Source organism: Somniosus microcephalus, chromosome 23 (assembly GCF_052327205.1).
Source record: "Somniosus microcephalus isolate GS21.2 chromosome 23, FLI_Smic_1.0, whole genome shotgun sequence".
In the NCBI taxonomy this organism is placed as follows: domain Eukaryota; kingdom Metazoa; phylum Chordata; class Chondrichthyes; order Squaliformes; family Somniosidae; genus Somniosus; species Somniosus microcephalus.
Genome location: NC_141009.1, coordinates 70,257,063 through 70,274,997, shown reverse-complemented (window position 1 = coordinate 70,274,997; position 17,935 = coordinate 70,257,063). Strand labels below are relative to the sequence as shown.

The 17,935-nt window shown below is 55.0% G+C and overlaps 1 protein-coding gene and 1 long non-coding RNA gene across 3 annotated transcripts in view; one reads left to right on the top strand and one right to left on the bottom strand.

Moving 5' to 3' along the window:
• The window catches only part of LOC147101944 (uncharacterized), a 395,113-nt gene that overhangs the window by 53,169 nt on the left and 324,009 nt on the right, over positions 1-17,935 (top strand). The gene's annotated exons all lie outside the window — the stretch shown is intronic.
• LOC147101945 (uncharacterized) overlaps positions 11,075-17,935 on the bottom strand; it is a 71,388-nt gene continuing 64,527 nt past the window's right edge. For both annotated transcript variants that reach the window (XM_085965962.1, XM_085965963.1), the window contains exons 5-8: positions 15,905-15,974; positions 14,600-14,636; positions 14,100-14,163; positions 11,075-11,508 (exon numbers count right to left, since the gene is read on the bottom strand). In XM_085965962.1, coding sequence (XP_085822088.1) covers positions 11,350-11,508; positions 14,100-14,163; positions 14,600-14,636; positions 15,905-15,974 — 330 coding nt within the window. In that variant the 3' untranslated portion in view covers positions 11,075-11,349. The remainder of the gene's footprint in view (positions 11,509-14,099; positions 14,164-14,599; positions 14,637-15,904; positions 15,975-17,935) is intronic.

Here is a 17,935-nt window from a genome sequence, read left to right as displayed (position 1 = left end):
TACAAAGATAGGGAGGGTTGTGGGGCTGGAGGAGGTTGCAGAGATAGGGAGGGTTCTAGGGGCTGGAGGAGGTTACAGAGATAGGGAGGGTTGTAGGGGCTGGAGGAGGTTACAGAGATAGGGAGGGCTGGAGGAGGTTACAGAGATAGGGAGGGGTGTAGGGGCTGGAGGAGGTTACAGAGATACGGAGGGTTGTCGGGGCTGGAGGAGGTTACAGAGATAGGGAGAGTTGTGGGGCTGGAGGAGGTTACAGAGATAGGGAGGGGTGTTGGGGCTGGAGGAGGTTACAGAGATAGGGAGGGTTGTAGGAGCTGGAGGAGGTTACAGAGATAGGGAGGGTTGTAGGGGCTGGAGAAGGTTACAGCGATAGGGAGGTGTGTAGGGGCTGGAGGAGGTTACAGAGATAGGGAGGGTTGTGGGGCTGGAGGAGGTTACAGAGATAGGGAGGGTTGTAGGTGCTGGAGGAGGTTACAGAGATCGGGAGGGTTGTGGGGCTGGAGGAGGTTACAGAGATAGGGAGGGCTGTAGGGGCTGGAGGAGGTTACAGAGATAGGCAGGGTTGTAGGGGCTGGAGGAGGTTACAGAGATAGGGAGGGTTGTAGGGGCTGGAGGAGGTTACAGAGATAGGGAGGGGTGTAGGGGCTGGAGGAGGTTACAGAGATAGGGAGGGGTGTAGGGGCTGGAGGAGGTTACAGAGATAGGGAGGGCTGTAGGGGCTGGAGGAGGTTACAGAGATAGGGAGGGTTGTGGGGCTGGTGGAGGTTACAGAGATAGGGAGGAGTGTAGGGGCTGGAGGAGGTTACAGCGATAGGAGGGTTGTGCGGCTGGAGGAGGTTACAGCGATAGGGAGGGTTGTGGGGCTGGAGGAGGTTACAGCGATAGGGAGGGTTGTGAGGCTGGAGGAGGTTACAGAGATAGGGAGGGTTGTGTGGCTGAAGGAGGTTACAGCGATAGGGAGGGTTGTGGGTCCGGAGGAGGTTACAGAGATAGGGAGCGGTGTAGGGGCTGGAGGAGGTTACAGAGATAGGGAGGGATGTAGGGGCTGGAGGAGGTGACAGAGATAGGGAGGGGTGTAGGGGCTGGAGGAGGTTACAGAGATAGGGAAGGGTGTAGGGGCTGCAGGAGGTTACAGAGATAGGGAGGGGTGTAGGGCTGGAGGAGGTTACAGAGATAGGGAGGGTGTAGGGGCTGGAGGAGGTTACGGAGATAGGGAGGGGTGTAGGGGCTGGAGGAGGTTACAGAGATAGGGAGGGGTGTAGGGGCTGGAGGAGGTTACAAAGATAGGGAGGGTTGTGTGGCTGGAGGAGGTTACAGAGATAGGGAGGGGTGTAGGGGCTGGAGGAGGTTGCAGAGATAGGGAGGGTTGTTGGGCTGGTGGAGGTTACAGAGATAGGGAGGGTGTAGGGGCTGGAGGAGGTTAGAGATAGGGAGGGTTGTAGGGCGGGTGGAGGTTACAGAGATAGGGAGGGTTGTGCAGCTGGAGGAGGTTACAGAGATAGGGAGGGTTGGAGGGGCTGGAGGAGGTTACAGAGATTGGGAGGGTTGTGGGGCTGGAGGAGGTTGCAGAGATAGGGAGGGTTGTGGGGTTGGAGGAGGTTACAGAGATAGGGAGGGTTGTGGGGCTGGAGGAGGTTACAGAGATAGGGAGGGTTGTGGGGCTGGAGGAGGTTACAGAGATAGGGAGGGTTGTAGGGGGCTGGAGGAGGTTACAGAGATAGGGAGGGTGTAGGGGCTGGAGGAGGTTACAGAGATAGGGAGGGCTGTAGGGGCTGGAGGAGGTTACAGAGATAGGGAGGGGTGTAGGGGCTGGGGAGGTTCCAGAGATAGGGAGGGGTGTAGGGGCTGGAGGAGGTTACAGAGATAGGGAGGGTGTAGGGGCTGCAGGACGTTACAGAGATAGGGAGGGCTGTAGGGAGTGGCTGGAGGAGGTTACAGAGATAGGGAGCATTGTAGGGGCTGGAGGAGGTTACAAAGACAGGGAGGGTTGTGGGGCTGGAGGAGGTTACAGAGATAGGGAGGGTTCTAGGGGCTGGAGGAGGTTACAGAGATAGGGAGGGTTGTAGGGGCTGGAGGAGGTTACAGAGATAGGGAGGGCTGGAGGAGGTTACAGAGATAGGGAGGGGTGTAGGGGCTGGAGGAGGTTACAGAGATACGGAGGGTTGTCGGGGCTGGAGGAGGTTACAGAGATAGGGAGAGTTGTGGGGCTGGAGGAGGTTACAGAGATAGGGAGGGGTGTAGGGGCTGGAGGAGGTTACAGAGATAGGGAGGGTTGTAGGAGCTGGAGGAGGTTACAGAGATAGGGAGGTGTGTAGGGGCTGGAGGAGGTTACAGAGATAGGGAGGGTTGTGGGGCTGGAGGAGGTTACAGAGATAGGGAGGGTTGTAGGTGCTGGAGGAGGTTACAGAGATCGGGAGGGTTGTGGGGCTGGAGGAGGTTACAGAGATAGGGAGGGCTGTAGGGGCTGGAGGAGGTTACAGAGATAGGGAGGGTTGTAGGGGCTGGAGGAGGTTACAGAGATAGGGAGGGTTGTAGGGGCTGGAGGAGGTTACAGAGATAGGGAGGGGTGTAGGGGCTGGAGGAGGTTACAGAGATAGGGAGGGGTGTAGGGGCTGGAGGAGGTTACAGAGATAGGGAGGGCTGTAGGGGCTGGAGGAAGTTACAGAGATAGGGAGGGTTGTAGGGGCTGGAGGAGGTTGCAGAGATAGGGAGGGTTGTCGGGGCTGGAGGAGGTTACAGAGATAGGGAGGGTTGTAGTGGCTTGAGGAGGTTACAGAGATAGGGAGGGTTGTAGGGGCTGGAGGAGGTTACAGAGATAGGGAGGGTTGCGGGGCAGCAGGAGGTTACAGCGATAGGGAGGTTTGTAGGGGCTGGAGGAGGTTACAGAGATAGGGAGGGTTGTGGGGCTGGAGGAGGCTTCAGATAGGGAGGGTTGTGGGGCTGGAGGAGGCTTCAGATAGGGAGGGTTGTGGGGCTGGCGGAGGTTACAGAGATAGGTAGGGTTGTGGGGCTGCAGGAGGTTTCAGAGACAGGGAGGGTTGTGGGGCTGGAGGAGGTTACAGAGATCTCGAGGGCTGTAGAGCTGGAGGATGTTACAGAGATAGGGAGTGTTGTAGGGCTGGAGTAGGTTACAGAGATAGGGAGGATTGTGGGGCTGGAGGAGGTTACAGAGATAGGGAGGGTTGTGGGGCTGGAGGAGGTTACAGCGATAGGGAGGGTTGTGAGGTTGGAGGAGGTTACAGAGATAGGGAGGGTTGTGTGGCTGAAGGAGGTTACAGCGATAGGGAGGGTTGTGGGTCTGGAGGAGGTTACAGAGATAGGGAGGGATGTAGGGGCTGGAGGAGGTGACAGAGATAGGGAGGGGTGTAGGGGCTGGAGGAGGTTACAGAGATAGGGAAGGGTGTAGGGGCTGCAGGAGGTTACAGAGATAGGGAGGGGTGTAGGGCTGGAGGAGGTTACAGAGATAGGGAGGGTGTAGGGGCTGGAGGAGGTTACGGAGATAGGGAGGGGTGTAGGGGCTGGAGGAGGTTACAGAGATAGGGAGGGGTGTAGGGGCTGGAGGAGATTACAAAGATAGGGAGGGTTGTGGGGCTGGAGGAGGTTACAGAGATAGGGAGGGGTGTAGGGGCTGGAGGAGGTTACAGAGATAGGGAGGGTTGTTGGGCTGGTGGAGGTTACAGAGATAGGGAGGGGTGTAGGGGCTGGAGGAGGTTAGAGATAGGGAGGGTTGTAGGGCTGGTGGAGGTTACAGAGATAGGGAGGGTTGTGCAGCTGGAGGAGGTTACAGAGATAGGGAGGGTTGTAGGGGCTGGAGGAGGTTACAGAGATTGGGAGGGTTGTGGGGCTGGAGGAGGTTACAGAGATAGGGAGGGTTGTGGGGTTGGAGGAGGTTACAGAGATAGGGAGGGTTGTGGGGCTGGAGGAGGTTACAGCGATAGGGAGGGTTGTGGGGCTGGAGGAGGTTACAGCGATAGGGAGGGTGGTAGGGCTGGAGGAGGTTACAGAGAAAGGGAGGGTTGTAGGGGGCTGGAGGAGGTTACAGAGATAGGGAGGGTTGTAGGGGCTGGAGGAGGTTACAGAGATAGGGAGGGTTGTAGGGGCTGGAGGAGGTTACAGAGATAGGGAGGGTTGTAGGGGCTGGAGGAGGTTACAGAGATAGGGAGGGTTGTAGGGGCTGGAGGAGGTTACAGAGATAGGGAGGGTTGTGGGGCTGGAGGAGGTTACAGAGATAGGGAGGGTTGTGGGGCTGGTGGAGGTTACAGAGATAGGGAGGGCTGTAGGGGCTGGAGGAGGTTACAGTGATAGGGAGGGGTGTAGGGGCTGGAGGAGGTTACAGAGATAGGGAGGGTTGTGGGGCTGGAGGAGGTTACAGAGATAGGGAGGGGTGTAGGGGCTGGAGGAGGTTACAGAGATTGGGAGGGTTGTAGGGCTGGAGGAGGTTACAGAGATAGGGAGGGGTGTAGGAGCTATAGGAGGTTACAGAGATAGGGAGGGTTGTAGGGGCTGGAGGAGGTTACAGAGATAGGGAGGGTTGTCGGGGCTGGAGGAGGTTACAGCGATAGGGAGGGTTGTGGGGCTGGAGGAGGTTACAGAGATAGGGAGGGTTGTGGGGCTGGAGGAGGTTACAGCGATAGGGAGGGTGGTAGGGCTGGAGGAGGTTACAGAGATAGCGAGGGTTGTGGGGCTGGAGGAGGTTACAGAGATAGGGAGGGTTGTAGGGGCTGGTGGAGGTTACAGAGATGGGGCGGGTTGTCGGGGCTGGAGGAGGTTACAGAGATAGGGAGGGTTGTGGGGCTGGAGGAGGTTACAGAGATAGGGAGGGGTGTAGGGGCTGGAGGAGGTTACAGAGATAGGGTTGTGGGGCTGGAGGAGGTTACAGCGATAGGGAGGGTTGTAGGGGCTGGAGGAGGTTACAGAGATAGGGAGGGTTGTGGGGCTGGTGGAGGTTACAGAGATAGGGAGGGTTGTGGGGCTGGAGGAGGTTACAGCGATAGGGAGGGTTGTGAGGCTGGAGTAGGTTACAGCGATAGGGAGGGTGATAGGGCTGGAGGAGGTTACAGAGAAAGGGAGGGTTGTGGGGCTGGAGGAGGTTACAGAGATAGGGAGGGTTGTAGGGGATGGTGGAGGTTACAGAGATAGGGACGGTTGTAGGGGGCTGGAGCAGGTTACAGAGATACGGAGGGTTGTTGGGGCTGGAGGAGGTTACAGAGATAGGGAGGGTTGTAGGGGCTGGAGGAGGTTTCAGAGATAGGGAGGGGTGTAGAGGCTGGAGGAGGTTACAGAGATAGGGAGGGTTGTAGGGGGCTGGAGGAGGTTACAGAGATAGGGAGGGGTGTTGGGGCTGGAGGAGGTTACAGAGCTAGGGAGGGCTGTAGGGGCTGGAGGAGGTTACAGCGATAGGGAGGGGTGTTGGGGCTGGAGGAGGTTACAGAGACAGGGAGGGGTGTAGGGGCTGGAGGAGGATACAGAGATAGGGAGGGGCGAGGCCCTGGGGGGATTGGAAGACAAGTGTGAGAATTTTAAAATCGAGGCGTTGCCAGACCAGGAGCCAACCAATCTTCCCCCTAATTTTAAAGGGTGCGCGGTCCCTTTAACGGGCTGCGTGGGCCATTCAAACTTTGGCGCGTCACCCTGGAAAAGCCGGTCCCGCTCAGACAGCCGTGCGGCCGTGCAGCTTGAAGGTAACATTGGAGCCAACATAGGTTAGCAAGCACAGGGGTGATGGGTGAATGGGACCTGGTGCGAGTTGCGACATGGGCAGCTGAGTTCTAGTCCAGGTGAAGTTTACTGAAGGTGGAGGATCGGAGGCCAGAACTTACTTGGATACAATAATAAGACTATAATTTCTATAGCGCCTTTCACGACCACTGGACGTCTCAAAGCGCTTTACAGCCAATGAAGTACTTTTGAAGTGTAGTCACTGTTGTAACATAGGAAACATGGCAGCCAATTTGCGCACAGCAACGTGATAATCACCAGATAATCTGTTTTCGTTACGTGGATTGGGAGATAAATACTGGCCGGGACACCGGGGAGAATTCCCCTGCGCTTCTTTGAAATAGTGGCCGTGGGATCTTTTACGTTCACCTGAGAGAGCAGACGGGGCCTCGGTTTAACGTCACATCCGAAATGCCTTCAAAGTGACATTTGCATACCAGACAGCAACGTGTATCCTCTCCACCATGTGTGAAAGGAGCTAGCAGGTTCTCCAATGTCAGTGACTCTGGGAGATATCTGTTGCAGGCTCAGGCGCTGTGGACAAGTACACACTGGCAATCCATACAAACCAGGAAGGCCCCAGCTTCCACTCTGGCTAACACCGAGTTAGCTGATCTGAGTGAGGGCCGTAGGTCGGGAGACTGGAATTCATAACATTGTAGAATAGTACAGCACAGGATGAGGCCATTCGGCCCGTCGAGTCTGCGCCGGCTCTTTCGAAGAGCAATCCAGTCAGTCCCACTCCCCCGCTCTTTCCCCATGTCCCTGCAATTTGTTCTCCTTCAAGTCTTGATCCAATTCCATTTTCAAGGCTACTATTGAATCTGTGTCCATCAGGCAGTGCATTCCAAATTACAACCACTTGTGTTAAAAAGATTTTTCTCATGTCGCCTCTGGTTCTTTTGCCAATCACTTTAAATCTGTGCCCTCTGGTTATCAACTCCTCAGCCATTGATAACAGTTTCTCTTTATTTTATCTCATTCATGATTTTAAACACCTCTATCAAATCTCCTCTTAGCCTTCTCTGATCTAAGGGGAACAAACCCAGCTTCTATATGAAGAGAAAAAGATTGGTGAAGTCAAGCGTAGGTCCCTTGCAGTCAGAATCAGGGGAATTTATAATGGGGAACAAAGAAATGGCTGACCAATTAAATACATACTTTGGTTCTGTCTTCACAAAGGAGGACACAAATAACCTCCCAGAGATGTCGGGGAACATAGGGTCTAATGAGAGGGAGGAACTGAATTAAATCAGTATTTGTCGGGAAATTGACGGGATTGAAGGCCGATAAATCCCCAGGGCCTGATAATCTACATCCTAGGGTACTTAAGGAAGTGGCCCTAGAAATAGTAGATGCATTGCTGGTCATCTTCCAAAATTCTATAGACTCTGGAACAGTTCCCATGGATTGGACGGTAGCTAATGTTACCCCACTATTCAAAAAAGGTGGTAGAGAGAAAACGGGGATTTATAGACCGGTAAGCCTGACATCGGTAGTGGGGAAAATGCTAGAGTCCATTAGAAAAGATGTAATAGCAGAGCACTTGGGAAACAGTGACAGGATCGGACAAAGTCAACATGGATTTACAAAAGGTAAATCGTGCTTGACTAATCTACTGGAATTTTTGAGAATGTAACTGGTAGATAAGGGAGAACCAGTGGATGTGGTGTATTTGGACTTTCAGAAGGCTTTCGATAAGGTCCCGCATAAGAGATTAACGTGCAAAGTTAAAGCACATGGGATTGGGGGTAAGGTACTGACTTGGATAGAGAACTGGTTGGCAGACAGGAAGCAAAGAGTTGGAATAAACGGGTCTTTTTCCGAGTGGCACCGCAGGGATCGGTGCTAGGACCCCAGCTGTTCACAATATATATTAATGATCTAGACGAGGGAACTAGATGTAATCCAGAAATTCGGGTCCCCACGGGTGAGTACGCGCTGGTTACTCACCCATAGTCCCAACGAAAGTGCCAGTTTCGTGCGTGCACCGCGCATGCGCGGGAAACCAGAACTTCTGTTCCCCTGAAAGAAGGGGTTCAGAGGTGGAACGCGTGCGCCGGAGAGGCAGCGCGTGCGCATCAAACTTACGTTTTTATTGCCGGTTTCTCCGGGAGGGTAAGTCTCCAGCAGTTACACTTTTAAAAAGCAGACACAAGGCCTGCTTTTAACAAGGTAAGTGGTGAATTAATTAAAATTAAAACATTTTTTCCACAGGTTTATTATTTTTAAATACTTTAAAGAAAGGTAAGTTGATTTTTTGCCCCATTAGAAAATGTAATTCATTTTTTCAAAATTTTAAATTATTGTTTAAAATAGTTATATTATGTAATTTATAGTTATTTTAAAAATGTGATTTAGAAAAAAAAATTATTTGAAGTTTTAGTGATGTTTTGGGGCTTATAGTATTTATAGGTTTGACAGCTCTGTCAAATTTATGAATGAAGCATTCCCTGCTACCATTGGCTCTCCATGGCCCACGTGATCCCAGGGGATGCTTCGAACTAACTGCGCCCCTGGGATACGTAAGCACTGCGTGCTGGCAATTGGAGGCCCAGGATCGGAATCCCATGCGGGCCCACAGCACAACGGCCAGCGCACTAGGTAAGTGCAGGTCGGGGGCTTGCACCCGCGGGAAGCCCCCGACCCGAATTTCTGGGCCAATATCTCCAAGTTTGCAGACAACACAAAGCTGGGTGGGCGTGTGTGCTGTGAGGAGGATGCAGAGAAACTCCAGTATGATTTGGACAGGTTGGGTGATATGGCAGATGCACTATAATGTGGATAAATGCGAGGTTATCCACTTTGGTGGCAAAAACAGGAAGACAGATTATTATTTGAATGGCAGTAGATTGGGAGAAGGGGAAGTGCAACGAGACCTGGGTGTCCTTGTACACCAGTCACTGAAGGTAAGTACGCAGGTGCAGCAGGCGGTTAAGAAGGCAAATAGTATGTTGGCCTTCATAGCAAGAGGATTCGCGTACAGGAACAAGGATCTCTTGCTGCAGTTGTACAGGGCCTTGGTGAGACCACACCTTGAGTATTGTGTGCAGTTTTGGTCGCCTTATCTGAGGAAGAATGTTCTTGCCATGGAGGGAGTGCAGCGAAGATTCACCAGACTGATAACTGGGATGGCAGGAGTGACATATGAAGAGAGATTGGGTCGATTGGGCTTGTATTCGTTAGAGTTTAGAAGAATGAGAGGGGATCTCATTGAAACTTATAAAATTCTAACAGGACTAGACAGATTAGATGCAGGAAGGATGTTCCCAATGGCGGGGAGTCCAGAACCAGGGGTCACAGTCTAAGGCTAAGGGGTAGGCCATTTAGGACAGAGATGAGGAATTTCTTCACCCAAAGAGTGGTGAACCTGTGGAATTCTCTATCACAGAAGGCAGTTGAGGCCAATTCATTAAATATATTCAAGAAGGAGTTAGATATATTTCTTAAGGCTAAAGGGATCACGGGATATGGGGAGAAGGCAGGGACAGGGGACTGAATTTGGATGATCAGCCATGATCTCATTAAATGGCGGAACAGGCTCGAGGGGCCGAATGGCCTACTCCTGCTCCTGTCTTCTATGTTTCTCCAGTCTAGCCCTGTAACTGTAATCCCTCATCTCTGGAACCATTGTAGTAAATCTCCTCTGCACCCTCTCCTGATGTGTTGAGCCCAGAATTGGACACAATCCTCCAGCTGGGGCCTCAGTGCCCAGGGTTAGGGAAGATGTGTGGTCTTATTCACTAACCCGTGACCCTTAATGCAAAGTGTGTGCACAGACAGGTGAGTGCTGGATCGGCTTTGGTGCAAGGCTCCCCAGATTGGAGCCCTATCCCTGTCACAATCCACAGATGCGGAATGGCCTTTTGCCTGTGGAGCCCCAGGTACGTGTCAGCACCTTCAGGAGGGGATAATATTGAAAAAGAAGCCTTATTGTACACCCATGTGGTCCTTCCATATCTCCACCCCTGTAGTGTTGTTGATATAATTAAGATAGAAAGGTTCATCCACAAGTCCTGTCACTTTATTAAACAAAGAGATATGTTGCTGGAAGGGTATTTTAACCCCTTGTGGACCAACTTTGTCTTCCTTTAGTCTCTGCCTCAATTGTCCGCTGGTTCACTCCGTGACTTTTGGGACTGACCTCGCCAGCAGAGGAGCAGCCTAGCAATTATTGCAGGTGCGATGGGTCAATTATTAGTGGCACCCTCCCAAAAAGGAAGGTGCTGGAAGCATGTTGGGTGCGAGTTGCTGTAAGCCAGTGACACCTCCCTCTATCCTATCTGAAATGGGGCTTCAGTGTATTAATCAAGCTGCATATAAATCCAGCTATCAATTTTAGCCTGTGTGCAGGCGTTGGGCAGCGTGGAATATGCCGTGTCTGCGGCAGGGGGATGTGGTGGGCAGGCAACGTGGCCCCCCAGTGGTTGATAATGCAATTGGCAGGCAAGCTGTCGAAATCCCTTATCCGTATCACAAGTGGGTGCGCTTACTGCACCAACTTGCATTTATATAGCGCCTTTACCATAGTAAAACATCCCAAAGCGCTTCACAGGAGTGTTACCAGACACAATGTGACACCGAGTCACGTAAGGAGATATTACAACAGGTGACCAAAAGCTTGATCAAAGAGGTAGGGTTAAAGGAGAGGTTTAAGGAGGGAATTCCAGAGCTTAGCGCCATGGCAGCTGAAGGCACGGCCGCCAAAGGTGGAGCGATTAAAATCAGGGATACGCAAGAGGCCAGAATTAGAGGAGCGCAGAGGTCTTGGAGGGTTGTACAATTGGAGGAGATTTCAGAGGTAGGGAGGGGCATGACCGTTGACGGATTTGAAAAGGGCAAGAATTTTTAATTTTTTTTGATAAAGAGACTTAACCGGGAGCCAATGTAGGCCAGCGAGCACAGAGGTGCTGGGTGAACGGGACTTGGTGCGAGTTAGGACACGGGCAGCAGAGTTTGGAATGAGCTCATGTTTACAGAGGGTGGAAGGTGTGAGGGCCGCCAGGAATGTGTTGGAATAGCCGAGTCTGGCGGTAACAATGGCATGGACAGCCGACAGGAGCGCCGAGAGACTGGCTGGTGACGACTAAAGCGGGGCAAATATCAGCCCGAGCCCAAACCGGCTGCTCACCATTCAAGTTAAAGGGAGTGACAGACAGAAACCAACTCCCCTGGTGGTGAATCCGGAAGCCCAAGTGCAGCCGGAACAGCGAGCAGTCTGAAGGGACAAGACCCGGCCCGACCCGGTTAGAAAGGCTTAAACTGGAGGCTGCAGAGGAGGCCCGGGGAAAGGAGAAAGTCAATCACAATTTGTTTTATTTTCACTGCAGTAGAATTTTGTACAAACGACAGCTTCAGGTCAGCAGCAGTGCAGTTTATTGATTTTGCTGCAACTGAAAAGGAGACAGTACAATGGAGATGCTTCCGGCCTCGGTGCACTTTGACCTTTCCCCTGCAGTTTCTCGAGAAACCCGTTCAAAAAACATCACGTACGCCCAAATACATGGGCACCAACACAGCAAAGGCATTTCAAATCGATGCACCTGCTGAGAACACTGGGAAATACAAACAAAACAGGCTCCGAATGCCCCCCTCTGGGGAACTCTGCCTGCCACACGCAGGAGTTTAACCCGCTCACCGCGGGCACATGGCATGGCGGCCGCCATCCACGGGTAACGTGACGCCAGTGATGAAGGAGGCTGCGTCAGAGGCCAGGAAGGCGATGGCTTGAGCCACTTCATCCACCTGCCCGGGGCGCCCCAAGGCGTGGGTCACCTTGCATTTATTCAGGAACTGAAAGGAAAAAAGGTAAGTGGTCAGAACTGGCACCCCGACCGCTCGCTGCAAATCCCCCCCCACAACCCCGACCGCTCGCTGCAAACCCCCCGCTACAACCCCGACCGCTCGCTGCAAACCCCCCCCAACCCCGACCGCTCGCTGCAAACCCCCCCCCCCCCGACAACCCCGACCGCTCGCTGCAAACCCCCCCCCTACAACCCCGACCGCTCGCTGCAAACCCCCCCCTACAACCCCGACCGCTCGCTGCAAACCCCCCCTACAACCCCGACCACTCGCTGCAAACCCCCCCCACAACCCCGACCGCTTGCTGCAAACCCCCCCCTACAACCCCGACCGCTCGCTGCAAACCCCCCCCCTACAACCCCGACCGCTCGCTGCAAACCCCCCCCCTACAACCCCGACCGCTCGCTGCAAACCCCCCCCACAACCCCGACCGCTCGCTGCAAACCCCCCCCCACAACCCCGACCGCTCGCTGCAAACCCCCCCCACAACCCCGACCGCTCGCTGCAAACCCCCCCCACAACCCCGACCGCTCGCTGCAAACCCCCCCCACAACCCCGACCGCTCGCTGCAAACCCCCCCCACAACCCCGACCGCTCGCTGCAAACCCCCCCCACAACCCCGACCGCTCGCTGCAAACCCCCCCCTACAACCCCGACCACTCGCTGCAAACCCCCCCCAACAACCCCGACCGCTCGCTGCAAACCCCCCCCTACAACCCCGACCGGTCGCTGCAAACCCCCCCACAACCCCCCCCCACAACCCCGACCGCTCGCTGCAAACCCCCCCCCTACAACCCCGACCGCTCGCTGCAAATCCCCTCCCCAACCCCGACCGCTCGCTGCAAACCCCCCCCCCACAACCCCGACCGCTCGCTGCAAACCCCCCCACAAAACCCCGACCGCTCGCTGCAAACCCCCCCCACAACCCCGACCGCTCGCTGCAAACCCCCCCCCACAACCCCGACCGCTCGCTGCAAACCCCCCCCCACAACCCCGACCGCTCGCTGCAAACCCCCCCCCCACAACCCCGACCGCTCGCTGCAAACCCCCCCCACAACCCCGACCGCTCGCTGCAAATCCCCCCCCCAACCCCGACCGCTCGCTGCAAACCCCCCCCTACAACCCCGACCGCTCGCTGCAAACCCCCCCCCACAACCCCGACCGCTCGCTGCAAACCCCCCCCACAACCCCGACCACTCGCTGCAAACCCCCCCCTACAACCCCGACCGCTCGCTGCAAACCCCCCCCACAACCCCGACCGCTCGCTGCAAATCCCCCCCTACAACCCCGACCGCTCGCTGCAAACCCCCCCCCACAACCCCGACCGCTCGCTGCAAACCCCCCCCCACAACCCCGACCGCTCGCTGCAAACCCCCTCCCCATCCCTGCAAACCCCCCCACTGCAAACCCCCTCCCCAACCCTGCACCCCCCCACTGCAAACCCCCTCCCCATCCCTGCAAACCCCCCCACTGCAAACCCCCTCCCCATCCCTGCAAACCCCCCCACTGCAAACCCCCTCCCATCCCTGCAAACCCCCCCACTGCAAACCCCCTCCCCATCCCTGCAAAACCCCCCACTGCAAACCCCCTCCCCATCCCTGCAAACCCCCCCACTGCAAACCCCCTCCCCATCCCTGCACCCCCCTCCCCATCCCTGCACCCCCCCTCCCCATCCCTGCAAACCCCCCCACTGCAAACCCCCTCCCCAACCCTGCACCCCCCCACTGCAAACCCCCTCCCCATCCCTGCAAACCCCCCCACTGCAAACCCCCTCCCCATCCCTGCACCCCCTCCCCATCCCTGCACCCCCCCTCCCCATCCCTGCAAAACCCCCCACTGCAAACCCCCTCCCCAACCCTGCACCCCCCCACTGCAAACCCCCTCCCCATCCCTGCAAACCCCCCCACTGCAAACCCCCTCCCCATCCCTGCACCCCCCCTCCCCATCCCTGCAAACCCCCCCACTGCAAACCCCCTCCCCATCCCTGCACCCCCCCTCCCCATCCCTGTTCCTAAGTTACGAGGCGAGATTACACAAATTAGGGTTGTAGTCCCTAGAATTTTGAAGGTTAAGGGGTGATCTGACCGAAGATTTCAGGATATTAAGGGGGACAGATAGGGTTGAGAGAGAAACTATTTCTGCTGGTTGGGGATTCTAGGACTAAAAATTCGAGCCAGACCTTTCAGGAATGAAATTAGGAACCACTTCTACACACAAAGGGTGGTAGAAGTTTGGAACTCTCTTCAGCCAACGGCAATTGATGCTGGATCAATTGTTAATTTTAAATCGGAGATTGATAGCTTTTTGTTAACCAAAGGTATTAAGGGATATGGGCCAAAGGCGATGAAGTTAGGTCACAGATAAGCCATGATCTCATTGACTGGCGGAACAGGCTCAATGGCCTCCTCCTGTTCCTATGCTCCCTCCACTGCAACCCACTCTCCGTCCCCACCCCACCCACTGCAACCGATTGGGACGCTCGATTACAGAGGGAGATCCAACTACAGCTGAGTGCGACAGTGAGGGCTCACTGAGTTTGCAGCTCAGGCCGGACACTCCTGTGACACCAGTCAATAACTTACCTCAGTGTAATCCCCCTCATTCAGGCCAGCTCGCTTGTGGATGTCTGTGACGATCACTCCAGGGCTAGAAAGGAAGAGGAGAGTTAGACGCACACAGCACCCCACCCGCAGTGCTGAAGCTGAGGCTCAGATCAGGAGGTTGCACTGTGCCCTGAGCGGGAGCAGCAGGAGGCAGTGGTATAATTGGGTAGGGTGGGAAATGTTAACTAGTGCTTCCTGTTCAGAAGTCTACATACGTGGAGGTCAGAGGCTCGGGTGCGATTTCCCCTACAGTCAAACAGCCTCAGCACTCGCTGTCCAAGATCATACACGAGAAGAGGCAGATGGGCAAGGTACAGCACTGGAGGGCACGAACACTCCGGATACCCCAGCCTGCAGCAGCACCTTCAGAGGACGAGAGGGGAAAGCGACCGAGAGAAAGTGTTGATCTAAGCTGGAGAGGATGCGTTAATCCCGAACAGAATGGAAACGGCAAGGGAACGGCCAGCTCCATTACTCACCTCACAGCATTCACTCGAACATTCTTGGGGGCCAGGTCTGCGGGGGGAGAAGCAGAGTGTTACACTGGGGCCTCCCTTTACTCCCAATGGCACCGCCGCTCTCTGAATAACTTCATTCCAAACCATCCTGTGTGTCTGGGCTTCGATGTCGCATCTCCCAACTACTGACCCAGGATCCAGAGACCGGTTGTGGAGGGGCGGTGGAAAGACCCAGGTAGTGGAGGGCCCCTCTCGCGACATGGAGGGTGGGACCAGAACGAGCCGATAGTGTTCCAGCCCTCGCACTGACCTGAGCTCACACCAGGAGCTCAAATCACACAACCCGAAGCCTCGGGAGCTTGTGCAGATTCCAGTGACACCAGGGCACTGAGACCCAGAGGCCGAAGTGGCAAATTGGCAGTCATGGGTGGTCTTCTCAGGCGAGGGGTTAAACAGAACTGAGAGTTGGGAGAAATATCAGGAGCGAGACATGCGACGGATGAAAGTCAGACACACAGCTGGGCTTCATTCTAAAAACAGACATCAAAATAAGAAACATTTTTAATTGAAAATATGAGTGACGATTACTCCCAAAGAGGGACAGAATGGAGTTAAGGCTAAATATTGGGACAGTGTAGAGGGAGCTTTACTCTGTACCTAACCCGTGCTGTACCTGCCCTGGGAGTGTTTGATGGGACAGTGTAGTGGGAGCTTTACTCTGTATCTAACCCGTGCTGTACCTGCCCTGGGAGTGTTTAATCGGACAGTGTAGAGGGAGATTTACTCTGTATCTAACCCATGATGTACCTGCCCTGGGAGTGTTTGATGGGACAGTGTAGAGGGAGCTTTACTCTGTATCTAACCCATGCTGTACCTGCCCTGGGAGTGTTTGGTGGGACAGTGTAGAGGGAGCTTTACTCTGTATCTAACCCGTGCTGTACCTGCCCTGGGAGTGTTTGATGGGACAGTGTAGAGGGAGCTTTACTCTGTATCTAACCCGTGCTGTACCTGCCCTGGGAGTGTTTGATGGGACAGTGTAGAGGGAGCTTTACTCTGTATCTAACCCGTGCTGTACCTGCCCTGGGAGTGTTTGATGGGACAGTGTAGAGGGAGCTTTACTCTGTATCCAACCCATGCTGTACCTGCCCTGGGAGTGTTTGATGGGACAGTGTAGAGGGAGCTTTACTCTGTATCTAACCCGTGCTGTACCTGCCCTGGGAGTGTTTAGGGAGCAGTGATGTTGATGAGCACCAAACGGAGCTCAGATTTTTAAAAAGTTACGTCATTTAAGAAACCAGGAGAATTATGCAGCATGACTGCACTCACCCAGAGCCACACATCGAGTGAATTGGTCCAGGGCTGATTTCGACATACAGTAGGCCACAACCCCAGGGAACTATGGGATGCAAAGGTTAAAAAAAAATTAAAAATGTTGGCCATGAGTGAATATGTGGAACAGGAGGAACACATCACCACCCCCCCCCGTAGAAAGAACACCCTCCCTCACCCCCACCCCCCCCCCCCCCCGGGAGAACAACCCCCTCGTAGAACACCACCCCTCACCCCCCCCCGTAGAGCCCCCCCCCTCGTAGAACACCACCCCTCACCCCCCCCCGTAGAGCCCCCCCCCGGGAGAACACCCCCCTCGTAGAACACCACCCCTCACCCCCCCGTAGAGCCCCCCCCTCGTAGAACACCCCCCCTCACCACCCCCCCGTAGAACACCCCCCCTCACCACCCCCCCGTAGAACACCCCCCCTCACCCCCCCCTCGTAGAACACCCCCCCCTCACCCCCCATATCACCCCCCCCGTAGAACAACCCCCCCTCACCCCCCCGTAGAGCCCCCCCCGTAGAACACCCCCCCATCACCCCCCCCGTAGAACACCCCCCCCTCACCCCCCCTCACAACACCCCCCCATCACCCCCCCCGTAGAACACCCCCCCTCACCCCCCCCGTAGAACACGCCCCCTCACCCCCCCGTAGAACACCCCCCCGTAGAACACCCCCCCTCACCCCCCTGTAGAGCCCCCCCCCTCACCCCCCCCGTAGAACACCCCCCCTCACCCCCCCGTAGAACACCACCCCCCCGTAGAACACCCCCCCTGTAGAACACCCCCCCTCACCCCCCCGTAGAACACCCCCCCCTCACCCCCCCGTAGAACACCCCCCCTCACAACACCCCCCCTCACCCCCCCCGTAGAACACCCCCCCTCACCCCCCCTGTAGAGCCCCCCCCCTCACCCCCCCTGTAGAGCCCCCCCCCTCACCCCCCCCATAGAACACCCCCCCGTAGAACACCCCCCCTCACCACCCCCCCCCCCCCCTCGAACACCGCACCCCCTCACCACCCCCCCGTGGAGGGAGGGAGAATAGGGCCGCCGAGTCCGAGTATGGGACTGGTCACTCAGTCTGCATCAAGCAAAGAAAGAACTTGCATTTCTATAGCACCCTTCACAACCTCAGGACGTCCCAAAGCGCCTTACAGTCACTGAAGTGCTGGTGAAGTGTAGTCACTGTTGTAAATGTAGGAAACAGCAGCCAATTTGCGCAAGATCCCAGCAACAGCGATGTGATAATGACCAGATAATCTGTTTTAGTGATGTTGGTTGAGGGATAATATAAAAAAGCCAAGGGACACAAAGTTAGACGTGCAAAATTGGGGTACAAACAAATGCTTGCAAGGAATATCAAAACTAAGAGTAAAAGTATATTAAGAGGGAGTGTGGCTGGGGGAGATGTGGGCCCATTAAGGACAGACACAGGTGATACTGTAATAGACAACAAGGGAATGGCAGAACTTGTCAAATCAGCACTTGGTTGTCAATGAAGAAAGGGAAGCTAAAAACAAGCCAAGAGGAACTTATTGAATTTATACGTTAAAAAACGGTAATGGAGACAATGGTGGAATTTAAGACCAGCAAATCTGCAGAACCTGAAGGATATCTTGACCTTGGAGAGGGACCAGCGCAGATTCACCAGAATGATACCGCGGCTAAAAGGGTTACATTAGAACAGATCGCACAGACTAGGCTTCTATTCCTCTGAGTAGAGCAGATTAAGGGTGATCTAATCGAGGTGTTTAAGATGATTAAAGGATTCGATCGGGTCGAGGTCAAGAGAGAGAAACTATTTCCTCTTGGGGGGGGGGGGGGGAAGGGGAAGGAAGGGGAAGGGGGTGGGGGGGGGGGGAGAAAGAGTCCAGAACAAGGGGGCAGAACCTTAAAATTAGAGCCAGCCTGGTCAGGGGTGATGTCAGGAAGCACTTCTTCACACAGGATAGTGGAAATGTGGCATTCTAGCACCCAGCTGGCTGTGGATTCTGGAGGTCAATTGACATTTTAAAGACAGAGATGG